The 15,974-nt window shown below is 42.3% G+C and overlaps 1 protein-coding gene across 2 annotated transcripts in view; it reads left to right on the top strand.

Annotated features, from left to right (window-relative positions):
- Positions 1-1,442: 1,442 nt before the first annotated feature.
- The window catches only part of rock1 (Rho-associated, coiled-coil containing protein kinase 1), a 52,123-nt gene continuing 37,591 nt past the window's right edge, over positions 1,443-15,974 (top strand). For both annotated transcript variants that reach the window (XM_079569123.1, XM_079569122.1), the window contains exon 1: positions 1,443-2,271. In XM_079569123.1, coding sequence (XP_079425249.1) covers positions 2,179-2,271 — 93 coding nt within the window. In that variant the 5' untranslated portion in view covers positions 1,443-2,178. The remainder of the gene's footprint in view (positions 2,272-15,974) is intronic.

The raw sequence follows: 15,974 nt of genomic DNA, 5'->3' as shown, positions 1-15,974 counted from the left end.
GGACAGTGTGGCTCATAAAGAGTGCGGCTCATAGTGAGTGCGGCTCATAGAGAGTGCGGCTCATTGTGAGTGCGGCTCATTGTGAGTGCGGCTCATAGAGAGTGCGGCTCATTGTGAGTGCGACTCATAGAGAGTGCGGCTCATAGAGAGTGCGGCTCATTGGCAGTGCGGCTCATTGTGAGAGCGGCTCATAGAGAGTGCGGCTCATAGAGAGTGCGGCTCATTGGCAGTGCGGCTCATTGTGAGAGCGGCTCATAGAGAGTGCGGCTCATAGAGAGTGCGGCTCATTGTGAGTGCGACTCATAGAGAGTGCGGCTCATAGAGAGTGCGGCTCATTGGCAGTGCGGCTCATTGTGAGTGCGGCTCATAGAGAGTGCGGCTCATTGTGAGTGCGGCTCATTGTGAGAGCGGCTCATTGTGAGAGCGGCTCATAGAGAGTGCGGCTCATAGAGAGTGCGGCTCATTGTGAGAGCGGCTCATAGAGAGTGCGGCTCATAGAGAGTGCGGCTCATAGAGAGTGCGGCTCATTGGCAGTGCGGCTCATTGTGAGTGCGGCTCATAGAGAGTGCGGCTCATAGAGAGTGCGGCTCATAGAGAGTGCGGCTCATGGACAGTGAGGCAGTGCGGCTCGGCGGTGGCGCTTCTGCAGCAGCGACAGCAACATGTTGCTCGCAACAGTTTGCGAACAGTTCTCAATAGCTTGGACCTGCAAACCGAAACTGCAGATTCAGGGCCGCCGCAGATCTAGGACCCTCAATTGTCGGAACGGTGCCATCTGCTGTTCGGAAGACGCAACAAACTAATTAAAGTAAAAGTAAATATTTTATTTAAACGGTAATTAATCACACTTTAAAGACAGATTTAATGTTTAGGCTACTTCAATCACATGATTTATTTTATTTTTTATTATTATTTCAAATGTGATTCAGCTACTTGTTTTATCATTATTATTAATATTATTAATATTCTTTATGTTTTATTTTATTTAAATACAATTTCCTGCAAAAAATATTTAATAGGCTACACGAATGTGTTGATAATGAATAGCCTAGAAGTTTGAATAGATCTGATACTGTTCCTGTTGTGGAACAAAAAATTATTATCTTAAAGGTGCATTATGCAACTTTTTATGTGGAAAAAAAAAGTAGATTATTGTGTGTATTTGACCTTGTAGTGACCCCCAACAGAAACAAAAACATTAATTCTCTCATATCAGCTGTTAATCCTTTTTTTGTGCTGCTAAAACGTCTTGCCCTCATAGTTTTATAGTTTTCATAGTTAATTATTTATCTCTTTCCAGTTTTCTGTTTCATGTCGCACGATTGCCGCAAACAAAACCCGCGGTCCTGAGCGCGCGGCGCCTCCGGCCCGCAGCTTGGCTCGCTTTGAATGCGCCCTGGGACCCGCGCATGCGCACTGCGGGGCATTTTTGAAGCGAGGTTCGAACAGGAAGGCGGACATGTTGGTCAGGCTGCTGCGGGAAAAGAAAATCGGGCATCGTCCGCTCGCGTCTTTTTCGGAAACCGATCCTCTTCGGGATCTTATTCATCAGTTTCGGGCCTGAGAGGTTGAGGATCTTGAACGGGGAAACGCTCTCGACGCGATGACAACGCTCCGGACGCGGCGGAAGGACTACGATTTGACGGTGTAGCGACGCCGCGTTTCAGACAGAGACATTTTTTGTCAGAAGCAGAAGTTTTTTCCAACCACCTCTACTTTTGAGCTGTCACCGACGCTCGCGTTTCCCTGCAAAAAGCCTGGCGTATCAGCGGGCGCCGGGCCTGGATTGTATTAGTAACGCGAACTTACCTCCCGAGTGGACATTACTTGCAGATTTTTTAATTGCCTTTTGTGTGGATGCTGCTACATTTTAAGCCCTTATCCTCTGGCATCCTGCGGACTAATCTGTCGCCGCATTTATCTTTTGCCACTGAAGTTCTCGCGCACACTCGGAAAAAACATCCTTTGACGCCGATCATGTGGCTTTTGAACATCCAGCGCGATCTGAAGCGTTTCATCGTCGGCGCGAGCTCGGGGAGAATAATGTCTTTTCTTTGAAGCGCAAAGTTGGGAGGCGGAGAGAGAAACACTCGGTTAGCTTCCGCAGGCTGCTAAAAGTAAGCTAGCCTCGCTGTTTTGTTTCGTGTCGAGCATCGGGGACGGACTTCGGCTGTGAAAATGTCCACTGCGGAACCCCTGGAGGCTCGGTTTGACAAAATCGATGCCATGTTGAAGGACCCGAAGTCGGAGATCAATACGGATTGTCTTCTGGTAAGTTTTGGGAGATTGCTAACAGGCTAAAGTTGCTAACTTCACAGCACCAGCCATTCGGGGTCAGAGACTCCTGCTCGGAGCCATGACTAGTGTGGCATGTTTGTAGTGTTTAGTGGGAGTTTTTACAGAATCTCAGCATCTTTTAGAATCAAAGGTGACACATTCATAACGTGATTTGAGGTTTGTGGGTTTACAGGCGCCAAAGCTGGTGTAAACTTTGAAAAGATGTGCTTGAAACATATGGGATCCTTATTTTTATGCTTAAGCCCAGGTCAACAAACTAACTTGTGTTTTAACAGTAACCTTAAATATTATCCGAGTCCAGACGTGACATTGACTTATCCACATCCTCTCTTCTAAGTATGATGTTGTTCCTCATTGCAAATGATTGTTATGAATGAACCTTCCAGTCACTGCACTGAGCCAGGGTTAATTTTGACAACATATTTTGATTTAGTCTAGTTTTAGTCTACTCAAATTTTCAAGTAATTTTAGTCGACTAAAATTTTCAAGTAAATTTAGTCGACTCAAATTTTCAAGTAAATTTAGTCGACTAAATTTAAGACGAATTTAGTCGACTTTGCATTGATATTATTCATTATAATCATATTTAATCTTGTTCCTCTGCTTCATGGAGCTGCTCCACATGAACAAAGCTCAGAGCTGATCCTTTGGCAGAGAATTTACATGATCTGAGGCTCTTTCAGACGCTCAATACAAGTTTGGATGATTTTAGTCTCTCCTTTTCATTTTTATTTAGTCTGATTTTAGTCGACTAAAATATCTGGACACTTTAGTCATAGTTTTAGTCTCATGAGAAACTTTTAATTTAGTTTTAGTCCAATTTTAGTCGTCAAAAACAACACTTTGACTAAAATTAAGACTAAATATTTTAGTTGACGAAATTAACACTGCACTGAGCACAATGGCCACGTTCAAGTTGTCCTGTTGCTTGGAAGTAGACGTCCTTTATAGCACCTGGCATGTAAAACAGTGCGGTCACATTTGTATACTGTAGGTCTTCTTCACCATATACTGTGTGTGTGTGCAGTTTGTGTACTTTTAATGCAACATGGGGTTCAACTCGAAGTGTGTCACTCGGTTTTAACCTTTTTCTGCTGTGAAAGGAAGTAGTGAGGCGTTCGATTCAATATTGGTTGTTGTGTGACGTTACAACAAAGTTAATAATTCACAGTTGAAGCCTGTAAATGGTCAGTTTTAGTGATGAACAAGAAATGAGTGAGAATGAGGTTACGGTATACTCCTGATAAGATAAGATAAGATAAGATATGGTAGCCTTATAATATTTTACAATTAGAAAAATATCTTTGTAGTGGTGTAGACAGTCAAGCTTTATGTCCTATCATTACAGTGATATTTTGTAAGAAATCCTGTCCTGCTCTGGTGCTGATTTGATCTGTTGTTTTACCATGAGCTGTGATGGTTTTATGACAAAAACATTATAATCTAGCCGATGACTTTGAGACGCATGGGTGTTTTGTTCATCTTTGTGTCATTTAGTCTTTGTATTGTGGTTAAGTGTATAAAGTTATTAAAGGCCATGCAGTTTTCTATCTGATGTTGTTACTTCCCTAACTGATGCTGTGTTTAGCCTGCAGTGGTACATATTGTCCCAGCTTCCTCGTCGTGTGGAGGTGTGTTGTTTTGTCTGCTCCATTAGAAGAGTAGGTGCGTGGATGAGCCTGTTCGAACCTGCCTGAGTTCACTTGTCGGGCCACATTTGGCCCCGGCTGCTTCCTGTTCGCGGGTGACGGCTCCGTAATGACTTTTTATGTGTGGGAAAACTCAGGTGAGCTCCTCCACGTGCTCCTCTCGGGGTTAGCGTCGCAATCGGCAATCCAAGGAAGTGACTCACAACTACAGGATGCCGAGGATAGTGGCTTCTGTTGTGTCAACTGTTTGTTTATTTCAGTTCTGGTGACAGTAGCCCAGTGTTTTTCACAGTGACTGTGCATTTAGTGCGGCACTGGGGCAGCCTACTGACGAGTCATTCATCAGAAGACGACTCCTCACGAGAGCTGATTTTGTCTAAATACTTCAAGTGCAATTTTTCTGACGAATCTTGCACTTGTGATTAGATATCATGTAACTGCCTGGGAGTTTTATTTTGCACTTTTTGCTCCGGGTTATATCAACAAATTTTCCTTTTGTCTGTTTGTCTTCTGTACCCATTAATTAGGCCTGAGCATCATCTTATTAATATGGCAATTTCAATTGATTTGCGATTTGTATCATTCAGTCCTACTCCTCAGTCCTCACGCATCAATTCGGAAAGTTTTGAAAGTCATAACATTGTTGTTTTAATCATCATGAGTTGCTTGTGTTCTTATTTTTGGTGATCATATTTCAAGTTCAAAACAGGCAGGCTCAGCATTTGTTTTGTTTTGTCTTTTTCTAATGAAATAGATCATCAACAGGAAACATTGACTGTTGACGACCTACTCATTTTAAATCTGAAAAACCACCTCTTCATGAAACAAAATTTAAAATAATGCACTACTTTTAGCGCACCTTTAGAGGCAAATGACTGTACAATCATTCATTCATTGTCAGTCCAATGACCATTAACCACACCAGTTCACAATAATGGCTAGCACGGAGAGTTTGTCTGTCAGCACCAGAGAAACGTTCAAACTGTTGGCGCATTGTAGTGAATTGTGGTTAATTTGTGGAGTTCCCATTCACAAGACTTGGTGATGACGGCTCCTCAGCTCCCACTTCCTGTTTGCATTCGCTTCGTCAGTGTCATCCCCTTCGCTTCAGTTTGGACTACTTCGATTCTGAACACAGATGCAGGTGTGGGTTTTGGTGACACAGTGACACTATGTTGTGGCTTTTTATGCAAATTCACAACGTTGGCTCACCGGGGAATGGAAGCTTTTTAGGAACATTTTTAGCGAAGAAAATCTGACGTCTTGTTTTGTTTTGAATACTGTGTGATTGTTGCGTGGTTCCTCGGCCGTCCTCACCTGACAAAAAATCCGTCACGACAAAAGACTATTGATTTGACTCTGATGGAATAGTGCAAAACAGAAGATACCTTTTATCTGTCCCACACGGAGGAATTTGTGTTGAATTGGCAATGTCAACACTCGTGCAGATAAATCATTAAGACGTCTTCAACAGCAACGAAGTGAATGTTTTCATTGTGTCAGGTATTAGGGTTTGTTTGATGATGATGATGAACATGTCAAATCAAACTATTTGAAAAATGGCATGACAGAGGTTTGATAGTTACACCAGTTTGACAAGTTAAATGAAAAAGGTGTTCAGTCGTAGAGGATTTGCCGGTTTGGTGTTACAGTTCTAAACTTCAAATTGTGAAAAAAAATTGACTGTGAACTTTGCAAACCGTCCCATTCTTAATAATTGTGCAGAAATGGTGTAAATGAAATGGTTTGTAAAGACTAAAGTATCCAAACCGTTTCTACAGCTAATAAGTCGGTTGGCAATTTAGCAACTTCCTGGATTTCAGTGGAGGATGATGACTGTTTCCTGTCTGTGTTTTATTCCCATGGAGAGTTAGCATTTGTTGCGCTGAAATATATAAACGGTGGCTGTGCGGAAGAAAACTGTTGTTGGAAGTATCTTGCATGTGAAACGTTTTACTCGGGATTAGGGCTGCAACTAACGATTATTTTGGTAATCGCTTGGCTGTGAAAGGTGCATGGAAATAGTATTATTTTCAATTTTTTCATCACATAAAGCTAAAGTGGCGCCGCTTGAGGACACGTGGATGGAGTAAACTTAAAGTAAACGTTTGTAGGAGGCTCTTTGTGCTAATTCTGCTTTGATTGGACGAGACAAAGACAGATATTTTTGAAATTTATGATGTACAAAACACTGCAGACCCTAACTTTAAAAAACAGGTAGGAAAGTAGATTTTCATCCAAAATACATAATTGTCATGTCTTTTTTGCTCAATTTTAGTCTGTGTTTACTAGAAAACGATTAATCGATTACTGGAATAGTTGACAACTATTTTAGTAATCGATTAGTTGTCGATTAATCGTTTAGTTGTTTCAGCCCTACTCGGGATATTTCCCAGAGGAGACTTCTGTGTTCATAACGGTGTTTTAGCCTTGAAGCTAATGGCTAATGATACTTAAAAAAATGCTAAAATGGCACCGTAGCATCTGAGAAAATTCTTATGAAACCAACTTGGCTTGACGTTTATAAGTTTTATTCTATTTTTTGAAAATCTTTATTTTTTATTTATGTTGAAATGTGGACAGGAAATAGTCTTTACCCTACACTTGGCCAACAGGAAGTTAGCCAAAAACATTCAGTGCACAGAGCCTATAAGACCCTGCATTTGTATTTTGAATGGTACTTTTGTAACTTGCCAGGGTGCTGTTTTGGTGTTATTTTTTCCCCCGTGCAAAAGGGACTTCTCTCATCTTTCTTGTGACGCTGTATGTTTTGGGAAGAGAGTCTGGTTCTTAACTCCACCCACACTCTCTAACTTTGGTGCGTTTGTTTATAGCCTTCTTCTGTAGTGGGCTCTTTAGGGGAAAAAAAGAAAAAAAATCCAAAAAATAACACGGAAACTCATTCTCCCATGCTACTGCAGAAAGAAGAAATTACGCGCACCCAAAAGTGCTCACACGCTGCATTTTTAGCGGCAGGGCGCTGCAGGGACACACTGGGGTGTTGTTCGCCTCCCTCCGCCATCGCTCCTGATCAATGAATGGAGGCCTTTTGCTGCCCACCGCTACTCTCACTGCCACATTGAACCCCACCCACTTCTTAATAAAATTCCACGCAAATCAAATAACCTCTTGTGTTCGACTCGCCTGGACTCTGTATGTGTCGCTTTTTAGTCAGTGCTGCTCTACAAAATGTCACTTTCTGGGATGCTCCTTCAGCCATGTTTTTTGCTCTGATTTTTACAGCACTTAGGGTTAGGTTTGGTTTACTTTTCTTATTAAAACAATTTTCAGTTGGATTTTTCAGTTTTAAAGAGAGGGGTATTATGTGAGATGATCAGAGTGGTCCGAGTTCAGATACAAGATGGAGACCGCAATGGTGGCCACCAATGGGGAAGTGTAGCTAGTAACAAAACTAACAAAACCACTGCCCGAGGGATGTGAACGTTAATGCCTTCAATGTAGCGTTATTTATTGTGTTTTGAACTATATCTGGTGTAGCAAAACACTCATATAGCTTTAGCATCTGATTGGCTAGCTGTTGTAGCGTTAGCTGTTTTGTTTACATACAAGTTTATTCAGCTGGAAAGCTCTGAGGTCGTAAGTCATTACTTTCAAGTGGGGAAAATACTGGAACGCAGCATTAATACTTTAGTTGCAAAGTGAAAGCATTCACCATAGCTGTACTATAGCCACACAAGCAGCACAAACTTTTCTTTTCTTAAAGGAATAGGCCACCGTTTTTACATACTGAGATGTGTTCTTACCTTAGCTTTGACGAGTTTGAAATCCTCGCAGTAATCTTCACTTTACTGTGCGGATGCCAAATTACTCCTGGTGTTATTACGCCTTACAATATAGTCCCCTTTTATCCGCTCAGAAAATCCACATTGTTTAATTTTGTGTAATTATACTTTGTAGTGGAACACTTTACGTAACCATATTTAAATAGGGAAAACGTGGAAGAGCTTGGTAGCTTCTATCTTGACCTGTTTTGGAGCTATAGAGGAGAGAGGGAGAGGCTAAATGCTAACGCCGTCTGCGCTGTGTTTACGTGACTGAAGGCACGGGGGAAGATCAGACAGGTCCTAAAGAACTCGTCAAAGCTAAGGTAAGAACATATCTCAGTATGTAAAAACGGTGGCCTATTCCTTTTAAAGAGAGGGGTATTATGTGAAATCGACTTTGCAGAGCCTCGTACCATGTTCCAAAGTTGTTCTCACATTAAAAACACACCTAGATTGTTGTTTCGAGCTGCTAGCACATCTTTGAGTCATTTTTGGGTTTTCTCCAGTGGCTATTCTCTTATGCTGCGTTCCAAGAGACTGGTAGTGGATACATTCGTGACCCCCTGCTTGGGGAATTGCCTTGGAACGCCTTTCGAACTGGTGATTACAACAAACTCGGAGATGATCAGAGTGGTCCGAGTTCAGATAAAAGATGGAGACCGATGGGGAAGTGTAGCTAGTAACGAAACTGTAACAAAACCACCACCCGAGGGATGTGAACGTGAAAGCCTTCAATGTAACGTTATTTATTGTGTTTTGAATTATATCTGGTGTAATAAAACATTCATATAGCTTTAGCATCTTGCTGGCTAACTGTTGTAGCGTTAGCTGTTTTGTTTACATACAAGTTTATTCAGCTGGAAAGCTCTGAGGTCGTAAGTCATTATTTTCAAGTGGGGAAAATACTGGAATTAATACTTTACTTGCAAAGTGAAAGCATTCACCACAGCTTTATTATAGCCACACAAGCAACACAAACTTTTCTTTTCTTAATCTTTGTCGAAACAGCTACGCGGCTAGCAAGGGCAGGGGGATGGGAGGAGCTTGTTTGGTCACATGGAGGATCAGGAAGGGAAACTACTAGATATTTTGTTTCCGCTGTTTTAGAGCTGCGTTGCGTTTTCTAACCAAGATCGTGATACAGATGTGTTTGACATTATCGCCAAATATCTGCAAAACACATAATATTTAAAACAAATGTATATTGCTTTTACAAATATGGCACCTAATCTCAGTTTATTGTAATAGAGATTTTGGGTGAGTTGAGGTCTTGTGTTTTTTTACTATAGCAGCGTCTCGCCCAAGGACACAGCGATCCCTTTTACTCGTGTATCACCGAGGCTGTCAAAATCTCCCTCCCCTGCTCCCTGCCTTTCTGACCAAAGAGAAGTGGAGCATACTCGAGAGGAACAGGACCAGGCACGGCACTGCTGAGGTAGCTGGGTGTGGACTCGCTCTCTCTCCCCATAAACCAAAATTATGTGGACTGAGGACTCGTGTTTCTCCAGGGCTCTGAATCGGGACATTTAACTGGCGAAAGCGGCCGACATGTTTGCCTATGAGTAATCGCTTCCATCAGAATGCACAATGCGCGCCTTTTTTTACCGCCCCGGGCCTCCCCCCTTACCTGCGACTCTTGAACCCGGGTTTTTCTTTTCTTTTTTTCTTTACTGATGTGTGGGGCTGTTGTGTTTTTGGCAAAGTACTGGCACAGAGGGGTTCCCACGGGTGCATGAATAGTTCAAATTTGTGGATTTACTGTTGTTATCAGAGATCTTAAAGCGACATATTGGGCCATTTTGAGATGAGGGATCGCGAAAGTGGTTGGTGCAAATTGACCTTCAGAATAAGTCGGCTCATTCAACTCGTCGATTGTATTTGGTTGCTTTTACATACTCTGAATCGCTTTATTGTGGGACTATTGATGTAGTGGGTTATGCATGGGGTTGGGTACAGTTAACAGTCTGATGTTGGCATTTAGCTCAATAACATTTTTTTAGAGATGGCAATGGGCATGTCTGAACTGGGTCTTGTTCAGAACTAAGCCAGGACTGAACCTGGACTATACAAGAAAACTCGGGTTCAGTGATTGTGAGTAAAGAGGAGAAAAGCACAGGACAACAAGAGAGACGGGACATTTTTTTGCCTCCAGAGCGCACGGGATCATCGCACAAACTTGACTGTCTTTTAACCAAAACACGAGGCTGCAGTGTATAGATACAGACAGCAACGCTTCATACAAGGGGGCGTGGCTCAGTTGAGGGGGAAGAAAACCTCATGGGAATCACAAGTTTTCACTCTTTTTAGCCGTTTTCTGGCAGACTTTAAACATATTTATAAGATCGCCCTGATGAAGACATAGCTGTCGAAACGCGTTGGCGTTTTTTAATCTATTTTGTCCATGCACCAATAAAGGATTTTTAATTAATTTTTGCTACTCCGGAGTGCCTCCTACCCTTTTTGACTGCCTTTGACACGCACAGCCAGTCTCTCTTCTGTCCTCATATTTATCACACACCAATGAAGTCGAGCCAGTCGGGTCCGTATGGATGTTTTTTCTAGGGCAAATTGTTCAGTAGAAGCAAGAAACGGCACTCGTTAGCATTGCTTTGCGAATTCCTAAACGAAGCATGAAGCTAGTAGCATAGCTTTCCGGCTCGTCCGTTTTTGAAGTATTTATGGACCACTTTGCTCCTATTCATGTCACTGTATTTTTATTTAAAGAGGGGGTATTCTGCTTTTTTCAATCACATAGCACCAGTCTACATCACACTACAATGATGACCAAACCTTCTGTTAGTCTGTAAATGCAGTAAATTAGAATAACTGCCTTGTATAAAATTGCTCTCTCAAAATGGCTGTAGTGAATGTCTTGAAATAGGCCTCTGTCTCTTTAAGAACCTCTGAGCCTTTCAGACACGCCCCCTCCACACGCTGTCTGTGGCATCAGTGGGGAGGGGGTTCTGCTGAGGAGCAGTGGTTGGTTACTCGGCTGGTGACGAAAGCTCGGAGGCGTCTCTAGGAGGTGGGGGCGTTCCTAGGAGGACTCAGGCAAACCTATCCCTAAAATGGCCGCCATCAGAGTTTTTACAGATTACTCAAATATACGTGAATGTGCCAAGGCAACACTTCAGGCATGTTTTTAATGAGGGAATGACATAATAACATGATGTAAAGCTTGAAAAAGTCCATTTTGCATGATATCCCCCCTTTAAGTATTTATGGACCACTTTGCTCCGCTTCATGCCACTGTATTTTTATTTAAAAGAAAAAATATGTTTAAAATACAGCATTTCCTAAAGAACTAAGTAAGTAAGTTTAGCTTAATAAACCATTTTCATGAGGTACTTACTTCTGCTTTAAAGTAATGGTGGAGAAATGAGAGAAAGTTCAGTTCTGGCTGCTTCGAACATGACCATATATGGGCGTTTGCAAAGATGCTGTCTGTATCTATGGTACATTTTGGCATTTGTACCAAAAATCAAGAGTGACAAGAGAGTGAGTGCTCTTACTGTACTATAGATCCATGAAGTCAAATTTTTATGTTCCCTTCAGCACGTGTAATCTACTGGCCCATCCCCGCAGCTGTGGGTGTCATAATATCAACTCAAAACACAACCGTTGCTGACATGCACCTTCTTTGTTTTGCGTTGTGCTGTTTCAGGATTAGCCGATGGATAGACAGATATCGAAAGCCAGGTATTGGCATGAAAAAGTATCGAACATTTACCCACCCTTAGTTATGCATTAGCTCGCCAACAGCGCACTGCATCCCCTGCCCGCCCTGTATTTCTTATCTTGAGCCCTAAATAAATCCTGTTGTAAAGAAGGGTGCCTTATCTGGATGGGCTGCCCCCTCCCCAGTCATTGTGCTGCCGCCGCCTTCTAAGCACCAATTGAGGGAAAGCAGAATGCCAGGGATTGTAACGTAAGCGCTTGGTGACATTGCCTATCTCTCCTGTTGTTTACGATTGATGACTTGCTTTGAATCAGGAGTGACATGTGGCGGCGTTAGCGGGGTTTGGACGTTTCACACCGCCGATCATTGTAACCGTGTGTTTTTGGAAGGAGGTGTGAATTTGTGTCATTGCAATATCATTTGAATGAAAACTGCAGCTGATTTTGACTGGAGGTGGAGCTAATGGCTACGCTAGCAGCATAAACACCGACTGCGGAGGCTCTGCAGAGCTGTACCGGTGCCATTTTCCCCAATCCGATCACAATAGATGCTTGGGCTCAGAATAGTCACTGATATTGAGCACCAGTCCGATACCACTTGGTCTGCTTCCACTCTAAAGATCAAATGAAGGAAGCAAAAATCTTAACACATGTGATTATCAGAGGTTTTAGTGTCTGCAGAACCTCCTCAGCCAGTTATTTAAGATGGTGTGAGCCAGTATTTTGAGTTGATATGAACATAATAGGCATTTTTGCACCAAACAGTTCATCATGGGGACAGTTCCTGAACCCCCCCCCCCCCCCCCCCCCCAGTCCCTCTTCAGTCACGGGAACCACCCGGCCCAGCAGGACAGGGGTTCAATGACGGCAGCTCTGTGCGTTCTTCTTCATGCGCTAACCAGCCGCACCGTTAGCAAAACAAACTTCGTAGCACGTGTCCAAACTCGGGTTAGAAAACATTTAATATGATGTCTGATTTGTGTTCAGGTGCTTGCAGATAGGATGCCTGAAAAATCGGTGGTATTGGCCTAGAATCACCGGTGTTGGTATCGGAGGAACCTGCTCTGCACTAAAAACTCCAATAATTGGCGCTGCCTCTCTGAGATCATTTGGCCTTTGGAGACCAAGCAGAAGCAGCTGACAGAGCACAGACTTTGTTTACGTGACACCAATGTATTTTGAAAGAATATGGCTTATCTGTTTTCTATGTGTTCCTCATAAAATAGGCAGACCTATGTTCAGTTTTCGTGTAATTACCAACACACTATTCGCCCGATTTAAATGTGATTACCTTGTAGTTGATACTTTTCCTGGAGGCACCAGTAGATCATTGTGACTTTCACTCTTGAATCGAAATGAATGGGAACAACCCGTCTGTCATCGACCGGTATTTTGGATGACATCACTCGTCGCTCATTGAAAAAAAAGAAAAGTGCAGAATAGATCATCCTTGAATAGTGAATTGCCTACAGCTGCAGAGAGAAGGCTCTTGTTCGCTGTGCAAGAGGTGGGTAAGTCACTATTTACTCAAGAACAAGTAAATGCATTTAATTATTAATTGGAAGGTAAAAGTAGTAGTGACGTAATCCAACATACAATACAGTTTATGTACAAAACCTAATATTTCTTGTACACCATAACAAGTTGATCAAGTAGCATTTATTTGAAAGATAAATTGCACATTTTTTGCTTTGTCTTTTACGCAAAGAGTAGCCAAATGTTTTAGTCACATGATGGCACAGTACAAGTAAAATGCACTTTGTGATAGAGCTTCTCCTAGAAGTACAATTTCTTTCCAAATGTTCTGAAGTAAATGTACTTGAGTCGATTACTACCCACCTCTGGCTCACAGTGAGTCAGTCTGCAGCAGTGCAACAGGGAAGAGGCCCCTTTGGAGCGACCTTTGGCTCTAAGGAGAGCCTCACCTGTGAGGTGTTGGCCTAAGCTGATAACGCCTGCTCCGGCTGAGAACAGAGCAGACACGGACCCCACGTGGACGCTGAAAAATGAATGTTAGCCCCAGCTTTTTCAGTAGGGCTGTCATTTTAGGGGTCTTACCAGTGTTGCATCGTTTTAAGACCTGGTTAAACTATGCTATGACATACAGATTCATGCTGTACAAATATCATCTGGAGATACTGTTGTCCTACACAGACCGACTGGTTCATAAATATGTTGTCATTGTTTCCATTTTGATCTGAAATGTCTTGAAATGGCCTCAATCCTCATCTCTTCCTCTTGGCGCATAATTTTGAATGCAACTCCAAAAGACTTGCACATTTCCCCGCCTCATCTTGCCTTGTTCACCCATTGAACTTCATGAAACTCACATTTTTCCCTCCCTCTCCTCCCCTGAGCACCTAAATCCTGCTCTTTGCGGGCCCGCACACACAACTCTGTGGGGGGGGGGGGGCATCGTCTACCGGAGCGGCTCCAAAATGCACTATCTTTAATAAGAAGTTAATTCGCTGGAGTGAGGTCAGAAATCCCCCGGTCAGGCAAAGTTCTGCTCGACAACACCGGGCTCGCTCGGACCGAGACACGTGATCACGCGCTGTCGGGAGAACGCTTGGATATTTTTTTGATGGGGGAGCGATTGTGACAGTGATTCTGGACCTCTTGAGGAGCAGGAATGCCCCGTCCCTGCCACCCCTGGCCTCTCTGTCACTGCCTTTTATCCACTCGACTTAGACATGCAGTGCTTCTAGGTAAGTGGCATTTTCTCGTAGGGCTGTGCGATTTTTGGAAAACACTATAGCTGCAATTATTTTTTCATGAGTATTGCGATTTATGATTGGAAAAAAAAAAAAAAGAAATAGCCAACATTCAGTTCAATCTACATATCATGTCCTGGAGCGTCAGTGTTTGAGAGAAGACTGAATAATCATCTGATCCTTTGGAGACAACAGTTTTTGTTGTTTGCAGAGAATATTAAGAACATTTACTAATGGCAGCCATTCAAATTGCAATTTCGACATATTTGCTAATTTTGCAGCCCTATTTCTTGTCAAAGAAATGGGTTTTCTTTCTGGTAATTGGGTTGTTATCATAGACTGTAGAATAACTGAGGATGGCTAAGTTCCCCCTTAGCGTTCAGCAGTGGCTAATGGCAGCTTGTTCATGCTAGCCGTTTAGCGTTTTTTGGGGGGGCCTGCTCCAAAAGGAGGAAAATAAGCCAATATTGCTCATGTTGAGACAAACACGTGATAAGAATGGCAACTCTACATAGGAAGCAAAACAGATTTAATAGAAACTTCCGGAGCCTGCCGCCATTTCCTATTAGGCATCAGCAGCTAATAGCGACGATGCTACGTCCATGTTTTTCACAGTCCATGGTTGTTATCCATCAATTTATCCTAAGCAATTATTTTTAGTTTTTTTGCTAAGACTTACCGTAGTTACTTTTTATTGTTTACATCCATTGTATTCCTACCAAACATTTTTACTTCTCGGTGAGGTCACACAGGAAATCCTTTGTCCAATGTTTCATTGTTTATTCTCCGCTTACTTAGTCTCCAATTTGACTTGATAGTCGTAATGTCTTGCAATCAGAGGTGGTCAGTTTTTAAGTACATTTACTTAAGTACTGCACTCAGAGTCTTTGAGAATCTGAACTTTATTTCTGTTGATTACTTTTACTTCTCTACATTTGAAAGAAACATATAAATACTTTCTACTCCACTAGATTTATATAAAGGCTCCAAACTATACAGTAAATTTGGCCATGTGTTTAGTTCTTTTTAATAATAAGGCACTCTCCTGTAGGTGTGCAGATGTACTGTCAGATACCACTGACCCACAACGAGGAAGAAATGTACGGCAACACAAAGTTTGTCCCCTTTGTGTTGCCGTACACAGGGAAATTGGACGACAATTGTGTGTTTGAAGCTGCAGTTTTTTTTTTGCTACTGATTTTTTCTTTACTTTGTATTCTTAAGTATTCTATAGCAAATACTCAACATACTTTCACTTAAGAATGTGACAGAGCAACCTTTACTTGTATTTGAGTAATATTTGACCAGTATTTGTGCTTTCACTCACCACCTCTGCTTGTAATTATGAGAAAAAATGTATTGTGTTGAATGAGCAATCGATATTGAAGACAAGGTAAGAGTGTGGGCAATAAAGGATATTTCAGAGATCAATATTCTGTGATGGTCAGTACAGCACTTGAAGGCAATATTAAGCCTTAGTTTGCTTTTTTGTGTATTTCAGTATTGCAGAAAATGTACTAAGCCAAAGTACAAGGCGTTTGTCTTGCATTTATTGACTCACCATTATGTAGAAGCACCACTTGAGTCCATATACAGTTTTATTATGGTTATTACTATTGATTTGGCTGATCCCAGCAGTTTACACGGGCACTGCCTTTATTTGCTCAGCGGTCTGACTAGCGCTGAACTCCCTACAGTTACTTCTCCCATGTGGAAAGCATATTGTCTTTTAAAGAGGTGGCACAAGAGGAAGTGAGTAGGGCCCGTCCACATGCCGCGCACTGGCATGCACCGGGGATGATGTGGCTGGAAAGTGTAACTCACACTTAAGTGTCTGGAAAAGAGCTTTT

The sequence above is a fragment of the Gobius niger genome (genome assembly GCF_951799975.1).
Source record: "Gobius niger genome assembly, chromosome: 13".
In the NCBI taxonomy this organism is placed as follows: domain Eukaryota; kingdom Metazoa; phylum Chordata; class Actinopteri; order Gobiiformes; family Gobiidae; genus Gobius; species Gobius niger.
Note: the sequence above shows the minus strand (reverse complement) of the source record. Positions and strands in the feature narration are given on the sequence as shown.